Source organism: Dendrobates tinctorius, unplaced genomic scaffold (assembly GCF_039654945.1).
Source record: "Dendrobates tinctorius isolate UK_male_01 unplaced genomic scaffold, ASM3965494v1 ptg000003l, whole genome shotgun sequence".
Classification (NCBI taxonomy): Eukaryota; Metazoa; Chordata; class Amphibia; order Anura; family Dendrobatidae; genus Dendrobates; species Dendrobates tinctorius.
The window spans coordinates 50,587,288-50,599,393 of NW_027361671.1; the positions used below are offsets into that span (position 1 = coordinate 50,587,288).

Genomic DNA, 12,106 nt, shown 5'->3' on the forward strand with positions numbered 1-12,106 from the left:
AATCTAGGGATAGCATGATGCTTTCAGTAGAAGGCGGTGCTTAAATTGGATGTGATAGTGTTATGGGAGTGCTTGATGTGAGAATACTGAATCGTGGTAAGGTAAGGACCCCTGGATGCAAGTATACTGCTCAGTGTGATTTTTGTGGGAAAGTTTTGGCTGTTGTCATAATGGCAAAGGGGACTTTGGGTACATCTACTTTAGGTGGTCGGAAGCAAGGGGTCTGGATGTGGCTCACGACCCTTTCTGAGAGCTGAATGTGGCTCTCTGGGTAATAAAGGTGGGGGAGGGTCACTTGTATAGTGAGTAGTTTAGAAATCGCTGTGAGCCAGGCTCTGTAGAGCCCTATCTTGGACAGAGTGGAGGTGCACATACTCCAAGTACAGCGCTGTTTCAGGCAATCCCATAGACAATTAATGAAGCGGAAGTTTAGCATATTCACCTCCATTTTATTAAAGACAGGGTTGTGCAGAACCCAGTTCTGGGTTTCAAAGCCCTGTTTTCTGGACAGGAGGAATAAGAGATAAGTTACACATTTGTGAATAACCATTTCAATGACACAGCCAAAAACCATGGATGGAACCAAATGCCAGCTTGGATTCAGTAAAATATAGTAGTTCAGATATATGTTACATGGTCCTAAATGGACTTGTGTACAATCCAAGATATAAAGTGACTTTTTTTAAATACCACAAAATGGACTCTAGTTTGCACCTTTTAAATCCTGATCTGTTTGCTTTAGAGATCTAATATAAACTTGACTTTTAAAGCCCTGCAAACATAGTTATATTTCTACCCGAGTGACATAGGAACAGGGTAATTGGTGTGCGGTACGTACCTGTACTGTAGAGCCAGCCTCAGGGCCGTAGCGTTTGACTCGTACTTCCCCACCAGCATGCTCATTCTTTCGGCATTGCTCTTACACTCCTCCAGTGTTATCGTCAACAAATCATTCTGGGATTTTAAGTGCTCAATTCGACTGCAGAGAAAAGATCAATATTTTTATCCTGCCATGTAAATCACAGCTTGTTTTTCTACTTTTCCAGAAGACTGCACTGCACTGAGAGCAATAAATATAGCCGAGTATGCTGAACCTGAGATCAATAAGCACTTAGGTGCAATAATCATAATTATATTGGCCTATTGTTGAGGCGCACAGTTTAACAAAATCTCTGGAAAAAGAATGCTTTGCTATTGTACATTTTCTCCTCTCATATAATATTGTGTTATGATTAATGTTAATGTGTGGTTTTTTTTAGCATAAACCATCTAAAAACAATAACTGGAACTCGGGAGATCTTGTTCTGGAGTTAAATACCCAACAACAGGTCATACGTTACACAAGAAAGCCTGGGGATACCAGTTACAGTCATTAGTCAACGATCTTACAATAGATGTTTCTCAATAGCTCCATCTAAATAAAAGAAAAGTGACCGGCATATTTACTGATGAGCGCCACATAGTAAATACGCTATTGTGTACTGTAGTCTATGGCTGGCGCATCATGACTGGCTGCCACGACTTCTTTAGCGCTGCAGCTCCGTCGTGAAAGAAAGCACAAAAAAACAGCTAAATTCCAAATACGTGGCATGCAACGTGCACTGAAGTCTGTGATAAGCGAGTCAGGTGCAACTTGCAACCAGCAAATCAAGCAGATTTGGAAAAATATGATTTCCTGTGTTGCAACGCAGTCGCAACTCAGGAACTACTTAGATGCAATGTCACAAATTCAACACCAAAATCTCAATTTTGCGTGACATACATTGCCAAGTAGCCCAAGCATAATTGTTGTTTGAAAAATATCCAACAAAAAATTGCCTGTAAAAAAAAAAAAAAAAGTTGAATTCCATCCCAGCTCAACACATGCAGAAATGTCAGTGTAAAGAGCCAAAGTTGCCTTACCCAATGCCATCTGACCCTAGTTAATATATGGGTCATGTTCTTACTCATCCCTCAATTCAGCTTCTTACACCAGACAGTGTGGATACAATAAAATCTGAGGTCTCTAGCTCCCCCAAATCTAGTATGTATGCGGGGTACTGGGCAGTGTGGTCTGTCACTGTGACATTACCAATATGGCGATCACTGGTGGCTAAGGGGTCACGTAAATGTTCATCAGATTTGTTCAGGTCATTAATTGATTTCTAGTTACTGCCGGGGTTTCTACCGGTATTTCCCTTTTGGGGGTTTTGGTTACATAATTAGTATTATTATCTTTAGTAAGAGTTCTATTAACTTTCCATGAATCTATTTTATTTAGCAACTTATTTTGTGTTAAGATGACCCTTTTCCCCCTTGTTTATTGGGGTTCACTTTTCATGAAATGTGCATTATTTGTAGCTAATTGTTTTGTATGCCACAATGAGACTCTATATTGGCTACACTGTCCCCGTTTTGGGGTGTTTTTATTGGTTTTGTGTTCTTGAAATTCAATTTATTTTTTTTTTACTTTGATAAGTTATTTATAAGTTCGTAATATTTATATGGGTAAGGATATAATGGCTTGTCACTTGCAATAGGTTTGGTCATGATTTTTCAAGAAAATTTATGAAAGCCCAGACTGACATTTAATTCCAGTTTTACTGTAGCTTTTACTAGAACATGGAATAAATTCAAGGTGCCGTTTACACTAACTGGAAAAACAAGATGGCACTACCCAAGTGAGCAGACACCTGCCAACGTTTCCGTCTCTTCTGCAGTTGGCATGGTTTGGGGCACTGCTCAATATGTTCTCCTTATAAGAACCCTGCCATATCAATTATACAAGCTGTGCAGGAGTTAGAGCTCGCCCAACTCCTACAAATAATGCAATAGCCGCACACACTCTGTATAGTCATTAGCTCTCTTCTGAGGATAAACCTTTAAATCTTCTCATTTCTTCTCACCGGTAACCCAGATGGTAAGAGTGATATGCTTCTCACTGACAGATTAGGGGCAGATTTATTGCTGCTCAAGAGAGCTTTTCGGATGTTCTCTACCTGTATATTAATGATTGCTAGACATAATAGCTTGTTGCAAACGGTTCCATCTGGAATGCGTGCAAAGGTTTCCAAAGAAGCGGCTCTCTGGGAATAAGGGCGCAGTGTTTTTCCCTTTACAGTTACATTTTCTCTCTCCAGTAAACTGAAGTGATATTACTCCTACCGCAGAAAGCAACAGACCTTCTCGGCAATCACTGGTCATATTTCTGCAGTATAAGGGAAAATCTGTGCTCGCTAAATGTCATTCGAGAATGTATTTTTTTTTTTCCAAACAAACAAATATTTTCAGGTTGACATTCTTTCCAATATTGCAATTTATTAAAGCACATACGCCCAGGCCAGGAATAAAGAGATATTGCTGTATTCTCTTAAGAATGTAATTTGCCAACAGATTGAAAAAATGTATTAAGGTGATTTTTCCAGTTTACGACCAGGGGTCTTAAGCCCTCCTGGCACTTATACTGGCACAATTGTTATGTTTGTTCCAGTCGTAGGAGAAGAAGTATTACAGCCGCACACAATTTCAGTGAACATCACCAGGTACATCCAACAGAGCACATATTCCCCATAAGGTGAGTGCGAAACTGCCTTGTATGTTTCGCTGTTCTTCTCGCACACCAGCATTTCTACTGTCATACTAAGGACCAGGGTAGACATTTTATTATAAGTGTAATTGTCATTACATATTAATACCCAACAGCTTAGGGACAATCTCCACACATCTTTAGCCCCCATCTCCACCCTCTCCTGTCCAGACATAGCATTGTCACACTTCAATAATACACTGAAGAATGCCCTAGATGAAGCAGCACCTTCTATACGCAGAAAGACCCGACACAGACAAAAGCAGCCCTGGCACACAACACAAACACGCTCTCTTCAGCGCTGCTCGAGGTGTGCAGAGCGGCAGTGGAGAAAATCTCTCTTAGCAGAAGACTTCATCCACTATAAGTTCATGCTCAAAACCTATAACTCTGCCCTTCATCTGGCCAAACAATCCTACTTCACCACCCTCATCACCTCACTATCCAACAACCCAAGACGACTTTTTGAAACCTTAAACTCCCTCCTGAAACCTAAAGTACAGGCCCCCATCACCAACCTCAGCGGTGAGGATCTGGCCACTTATTTCCTAGAAAAAATCAACCACATACATCAGGATATCTCAGCCCTATCTCCTCAGTGCCTGGATCCCCTTCCCTGCCGCACCTCAAGCTCACTAGACATCTTTGAGCCTGTTTCAGAAGAAGAAGTTTCCAAGCTCCTCGCTTCTGCTCGGCCTACAACCTGCAACAGTGACCCTATTCCTTCACAGCTCCTGCAGTCTCTCTCACCAGTGGTCACCACTCACCTGACTAAAATATTTAACCTCTCTCTTTCTTCAGGTATATTTCCCTCCTCATTTAAACATGCCATCATAACCCCTTTACTTAAAAAGCCATCCCTGGACCAGAACTGCACTGCTAACTACAGACCTGTCTCTAACCTTCCCTTCATCTCTAAACTCCTGGAACGCCTGGTCCACTCCCGTCTAATCCGCTATCTCTCGGATAACTCTCTTCTCGACCCCTTACAATCTGGTTTCCGCTCTTTACACTCTACTGAAACTGCCCTCACTAAAGTCTCTAATGATTTAATAACAGCTAAATCGAAAGGTCATTGCTCCCTGCTGATTCTCCTGGATCTCTCTGCCGCATTTGACACTGTGGATCACCAGCTCCTCCTCACTATGCTCCGCTCTATAGGCCTCAAGGACACAGCCCTCTCCTGGTTCTCCTCCTACCTCTCTGACCGCTCCTTCACTGTATCTTTTTCCGGCTCCTCTTCCTCTTCTCGTCCCCTTACTATCGGGGTCCCGCAGGGCTCGGTCCTAGGCCCCCTCCTCTTCTCTTTATACACTGCCCCTATTGGACAAACAATCAGCAGATTTGGGTTCCAGTATCATCTCTATGCTGATGACACCCAATTATACACTTCTTCCCCTGACATCACCCCTACCCTAATTCAAAATACCAAGGATTGTCTGTCTGCTGTCTCTAGCATCATGTCCTCCCTCTATCTGAAACTAAATCTCTCTAAAACTGAACTTCTTGTGTTTCTCCCCTCTACTAACCTCACTCTACCTAACATCGAAATAACCCTGGAGGGTTCAACCATAACTCCCAAGCAGCATGCCCGCTGTCTTGGGGTCATATTCGACACTGAACTTTCCTTTACTCCGTACATCCGATCACTCAGTCGCTCTTGTCACCTGCATCTTAAAAACATCTCCAGAATCCGACCTTTTCTCACCTTTGAAACTGCTAAGACTCTTACTGTCGCTCTTATTCATTCTCGTCTGGACTACTGCAACTCTCTTCTGATCGGTCTCCCTCTTACCAAACTTTCTCCTCTCCAATCCATCTTGAATGCGGCAGCCAGGGTCATATTTCTGTCCAGCCGCTTCACCGATGCCTCCATCTTGTGCCAGTCATTACACTGGCTACCTATTCGCTACAGGGTCCAGTATAAACTCATCTCTCTCACCCACAAAGCTCTCCACTGTTCTGCACCGCCTTATATCTCCTCTCTCATCTCTGTCTATCGCCCTACACGTGCCCTCCGTTCTACAAATGACCTAAGACTAACATCCCCCGTAATCCGAACCTCGCACCTCCGTCTCCAAGACTTCTCTCGTGCTGCTCCAGCTCTCTGGAATGCACTTCCCCAGACGATCAGACTGATACCTAGCCCTGACCTATTCAAGCGCGCTTTGAAAACCCATCTCTTCAAAGAAGCCTATCACATCAACTACTCAGCAAGCTAACTTTGCCCTGTTCCCTCCTTCCAAATATTATTCTGAATCTGCACCCTACTATTCATCTGTCTCCACACCCTTCATGCACATGATAACTGCACTTGATACTTGTCTATTGCGCTTAAACACACGGGCTGATGACCGGATCATGCAGCTTTATATGAAAATCCCTATTATAATTGCCAGACCTGAATTAACAAGCATTTCTCACCTACTGTGTCCCCCCATTTCCTTGTAGATTGTAAGCTTGCGAGCAGGGACCTCACTCCTAATGTCATTGTTTGAATTGTCTTAACTTGTATTGAATTTATTGTCTGTACATGTCCCCGCTTAATTGTAAAGTGCTGCGGAATATGTTGGCGCTATATAAATAAAAATTATTATTATTATTATTATATCTATTACACATTCATAGGTACACACACACATATAATAATATATTATAAACACTGCAATTAGTGGACCAGTAGGAGGTCCGGATCCCGAGCTCCCAACCATTAGTGGAGTACTGGATCAATAGTAGGTCTACGTTACGGTACATATAAATAAATATACACACATTTATATCTTTAATGACAGTCCCACTTCAAGGCTACGTTCACACGACCGTATTTTCCGATCCAGGGCTCTCCGTGACAAAATGGACAGCACTCGGACCAATGTTATTCATTAATGCAGTGCAGATGAGCGATTTTTTTTTTTTTTTTTCAATGACCGAATCTGTGTTTGAAAAATATGGCCGCATGTTCTAGTTCCTCCCAGGTGTCTGATGAGACTCACCCATTCAAGTCTATGGGTGCGCAAAAAAAAATCTGATTGCACATGGATGAAAAATGAGAAAAAAATAATTTTTTATATAGTCGTGTGAACCTGGCTTACGACTCGTACAAAGAACTGGCGTAAAGTAAAAACTAAGATATAGAGCTGCTAGTATGTCTGAATTCTTAAAAGGTGGCACAATTCTAATCAGGTCTTACAGGTTCATCGGTACTTTGAGCTTGGTACACGTTTGCTTTACTTTTCTTGTTATATATTTGGGTTGCATGATATATTTGACTCATAGGCAGAAAAGTGCGGACACACACACTTATCTCCTATAAATGTAGTGTATGCTGTATGGTACTGAGGGACAGGCACATAGAACCAAAGCGTGGCGTGTGGAAACTGTTTACTCAGCTACCCCACTTTAAGACTATTGTGATCTCTGAGGAATAAAGATGTGGGGTCTAAGCTACGGGAGGGTGTTCAGTAAAGTTGCCCTATGCAGTGGCAGAGAGAAGTCCATTAGGAAAAAAACAAGTAAGAGGAGATATAGTATTACTTACAGCAGGAGGCAACGGGAAGAAGTGACCAGGCAGAACACTGTCCTTTAGACTAAAAGACGCAGAACGTCCCATCCTCACACCTTCCCTCCTGCTTTTCTCTCTGTATCTCTTCTGGTTTTCTCTTTCTCCTTCTAAACTTACTCATATGTTGATGTTGGATCACTCTGACTATGAGATTATATTTGTGGACATAATATTCTATATTCTGCCTTTAGTATACGTTTTATGTAAGGTCCAAGACTGTGTGCAGGATTCTTGGAACTGATAACACGGTCTAGGGTTACTACTTTCTCAAGGTAATTGTTTTTAATTTTGGCCTTGTGATTTCAGGGCTCGATCACATTGCCGTTGATTCTCACATGGCAGATTATGCTAAGGCGATTACGCAAGTATCATTTTAGTGCGATCAGATTCTCTTGCATGAGAAGTTTGTCTTCTCCTCACCTGTGCTTCAATTCTAATTTCTCCATTGTCTATGTCCGCGGTTGTCGGACTGCACGTTGATGATATCAGAGTGCAGTCCGATGTTTCACAGGCACCCATAGACTTGTATGAGTGTGCGTGATCTGAATATCAGAGTTAGGCTGGAGTCACACTAACCTGCGCAAAATACGGTCAGTATTTTACATGCGTAATACGGATGACAGACCCCTAAACAGTGCTCCGTATGTCATCCGTAATCAAGGTGTGGTCGCGTATTTTGCGCATGTCAGCATCCGTATGTAATCCGTATGGCATCCGTATGGTGAGATTTTCTCGCAGGCTTGCAAAATGGACATATAATGGAGCCCTATGACAGTTTTAATAAAGAAATGAAAGAATAGATATAGACACATAGAATGCATATATATATTATATATATATATATATATGTATTCTATGTGTCTATATCTATTCTTTCTATCTTTATTAAACCTGTCAGTGTGAGTTTACTGTATCGCGCACTGAATTGCCGGCTTTGCTCAAAGACACCTGGTGCGTATTTCTCGCAAGTCACATGTGTGGTCCGTGTGTAATCCGTATTTTTTGCGCACCCATAGACTTGCATTGGCGTATTACGGGCGTAGTACGCTGACAATCGCAGCATGCTGCGAGTGGCACGGAGCGTAGAATACGGATGAGAAATATACGGCTGGTGCGAGGGACCCCATAGAGAATCATTTGCCCGTGTCTAATGCGTGCTTTTTGCGCCTCTCACTCTCCCGTATTCCTCGCCAGTGTGACCCCGGCCTTACTCGCAGTATGCTGCGATTGATTTCTAATGCCAAATTAGTATGAGAAAATAAACACAGATTTGCATTGCGCCATAGTGTAACATTGGGCAGAGTGCGATCTGATAAAACATTGGATAGCATTCGGCTGCATAATACGCTAGTGTAAGTGGGCCCTTGAACTGTAATTACACAGTGTGGTCAAGGTATTTCTTTTTTTATTCAAAAACTCTGTTTAGCTGCAAATATGTCTCCCCCTCTCTCTCTCTCTCTATATACATACATATACACACACACACACACACACACACACACACAGTATGTCAGTATGTCCGTAAAGTCATAGTGCACTTTTGCCCAGTTACTGGAAAGCAACAAGAGACGATAGAAATGTGAAATTTGCGCTAAATAAAAGAAAAACTCTCCCAGCTTCATACCTATTCAGTGCAGTTTGATGTGGGCTCCATTTGTTGCCCTACACACATCCAAATGATAGTGAAATTCTTGCCACACACGGGTAAGGACGTCTGTGTAACAGAGTGAATAACGTCTGGGATTCTCTGTATACACGGTGATAGGTCTTCATCTGCGCATGTGCACATGCTGCCACATCATCCTACAGAAACTGGGAGGGTTTTCCTTTTTATTTGGTGCAGATTTCACATTTCTATCGTCTTTTGTTGCTTTCCTGTGACTTGTCAAAAGTGCACCAAGACTTTACGGACGCAATGTGTACATGTGTGTGTAAGTATGTGTGTATATATATATATATATATATATATATATATATATATATATATATATATATATATATACACACACACACACATACATATAGGCACACAAACACATACACTGCGGCTGCTTCTTTCCTGTGCATGAACGAGCATATAGACATTTAATTGCGCTCTTTTTTGCTTCTTACCTGTTTAGCCTCTCAGTTTCTACCTCAAACTCTCTAATTTTGCTCTCAGATATGGCAGAACCATGTGAGTAAAGTGTCTGGAAGATCTCTTGGATATTGGAGCAATCTTGCAAGGAATGGGCCAGGTGTTCAGCCACACTGCTTGACACCTGCAATACATAAGATTTTATAGAAATGGTTATATAAGCAGATGTACTATGTAGTAGAAAGAACAGCATTGATTTTGGGGGATACTGTCACCCTATACTCACCCCTATGCTGCTGATCTCTGAGCCAAGAATCGGTCTCTCTGATGAGGAAGATTCTGACCTGGTCTTTGACAACTTCACACGCTCTGCAATCTTCAAGAGAAATTGACATATACCATTATTACATACACAGCAATGTACCTAAATGGTAAACAGATTGTTCTCAAACGTGTGGTGCATACACCTGAGATAACTCTTGTCCAAGTGAATTGTATTTTCAATGGAGAAAGTGGAGTAAGCCATTGTCAGATGATCCTGGCAGTGGCTCATCTATCGTAGGAACACAATGGCCCTAAATTCATCAAAACCGGTGTTGTTCACGCCACTCTTGATGAGGGGGTGTACTGGAGTCATTAAGAGGTATATGTCACTTCATGAATCAGAAGCGTCAGACGAGTGGTGTGCACCTCTGTGTATGCCTCGACAAAGAACCTACTCCAGCCCTTCCTGGGGTCCAGAGTTAAAATGCCACCTAGGACAACATCTGCAAGGCGTTTGTATGTTCTCCCATGTTTCACTAGGGTTCCTCAGGGTTCTCTGGTTTTCACCCACACTCCAAAGACATACTGATAGGGGATTTAGATTGTGAACCCCAATGTGAACAGTGGATGATGATCATGTCTGTAATGCGCTGTGGAATATGATGGCGCTATATACGCAAAGCATAATAATAAGGTACACAATATCTATACATTACATAGGCATTTAAAATAAATGTGCATGGAGCAGTCCCAAGTTATCTCTAAATATGACTCTGCGCCATAAGAGAACATTTTAATTTCTCAGATATCTACGAGTGTTTTTCAAAGTAGAGTAGAAGGAAAAGAGAAAAGACGGAAGACGGAAAAAGAGAGGGTGGAGGGTGACAATACTTCTCTTTGTGACGAAGATCTAATATCTAATTAAGATTATAGTCAATTAGGATGGGGAAGTCAGATCAGATTTGAGCAAGCAACAAAAACTTTAGTTCACCTTTGTTCTCTTCAGCAATTACATTTTGCATGCACATTCATTTACTTTTTCTGCTCAGACCCAGTGTCTCATTTGTTTCATTGTGCATTCTGTGCATATAAGGGTGTGACCGCCCTGTTTCTGAGTTGGAAAATCCATCCTGTCTGGCCTATACTATTACTGGTGGTTCAGTCCCTCTGTCCTTGTTCACATTCACGTCACTTGACAAGTGGAAAGGTTTTAAATACAAGAGTTAGGACTGTCCCACAAGGGTTGCCGTGACGTGGCGGGATGGCTTCTACATTATTTTGATCAAAATTATGTTAACTAAATACCCTTATTATTACTATTATTACTACCTTCATGCAATTTTTGCAACATATTTTTTTACTTTTTTTTACTTTTTTATTCCAGGATATTTGTTTTGTGTTTTGCTTTTGGTTTTCTCTGTGTAAAGGTCATGTGTTCATATGCAATTACATTTTGCATGCACATTCATTTACTTTTTCTGCTCAGACCCAGTGTCTCATTACATAGGCATTTAAAATAAATGTGCATGGAGCAGTCCCAAGTTATCTCTAAATATGACTCTGCGCCATAAGAGAACATTTTAATTTCTCAGATATCTACGAGTGTTTTTCAAAGTAGAGTAGAAGGAAAAGAGAAAAGACGGAAGACGGAAAAAGAGAGGGTGGAGGGTGACAATACTTCTCTTTGTGACGAAGATCTAATATCTAATTAAGATTATAGTCAATTAGGATGGGGAAGTCAGATCAGATTTGAGCAAGCAACAAAAACTTTAGTTCACCTTTGTTCTCTTCAGCCACATGAGTTTCCATGCACATGACAATCTATTCCCTCGATTTTCAATGACGTGAGATTACTGTTGTGTACTTGCCAAAATTGTCTCGAACTCCGTATTTTTTTAAACTACTATTGGAGTCGATCCAGGAATCAGGGATAAAGGAGCAACTTGATGAGTGGGTGTGATGCAAGCACTAGAGACCTGGGGGTAAGTTTTAAACTGATCCTGCCAGTGGACGCAAAGCTGAACACTAGTCTCCACATTGCAACTCGAGTTTATGTGCAATACATTTGGAAAGAATTTGGGCATCTGTATCATCTAAAGAGCATTTTAACATTTTCCATGCAGTTTGGCAAAAACTCTAAGTAAATTCAGAAGGAATGGAAAATATAAAATGGAAGAACCTCCTCCTACTACTGGATCCACTTCTGGCATTTGCAACAAATCCGCACTAAAAACTACAATGATTTTTTTGTGGCTTATTTTTCACCAAAAAACTGACACACACACTATATACTGTGTAATGTATGTAATTAGGACAACTGAAAAATTCCTGTCTTATCTAGTAACAATAGCTCTGCACAAGAGACCGACGTACAGGCTTTTGCTGTCTCAGGGTATGTGCGCATGTTGAGTATTTGCTTGAAGAAATTTGCAAGGTCTCTGCATCTCTTCGCAGCAAAAATTCAGCAGCAAAAATGCGTGTTTGCTGCTTTTTTGTGAGTTTTGCGGACAGAAGAGTATATTATTTTTGATTGTTTACAGGAGACAAGGGCATCGGGGATTTGGTGTTAGGTGAGTATAATGTGTTCTATATTTTATTTGCATATGTATTTAATTATTTTACATGTGTGTTTTTTTTT

At 41.3% G+C, this 12,106-nt stretch overlaps 1 protein-coding gene across 7 annotated transcripts in view; it reads right to left on the reverse strand.

Annotated features, from left to right (window-relative positions):
* The window catches only part of MCC (MCC regulator of WNT signaling pathway), a 517,969-nt gene that overhangs the window by 66,348 nt on the left and 439,515 nt on the right, over nucleotides 1-12,106 (reverse strand). For all 7 annotated transcript variants that reach the window (XM_073551638.1, XM_073551567.1, XM_073551693.1 and 4 more), the window contains 3 exons: nucleotides 9,491-9,580; nucleotides 9,240-9,388; nucleotides 839-979 (listed from right to left, as the gene is read on the reverse strand). In XM_073551638.1, coding sequence (XP_073407739.1) covers nucleotides 839-979; nucleotides 9,240-9,388; nucleotides 9,491-9,580 — 380 coding nt within the window. The remainder of the gene's footprint in view (nucleotides 1-838; nucleotides 980-9,239; nucleotides 9,389-9,490; nucleotides 9,581-12,106) is intronic.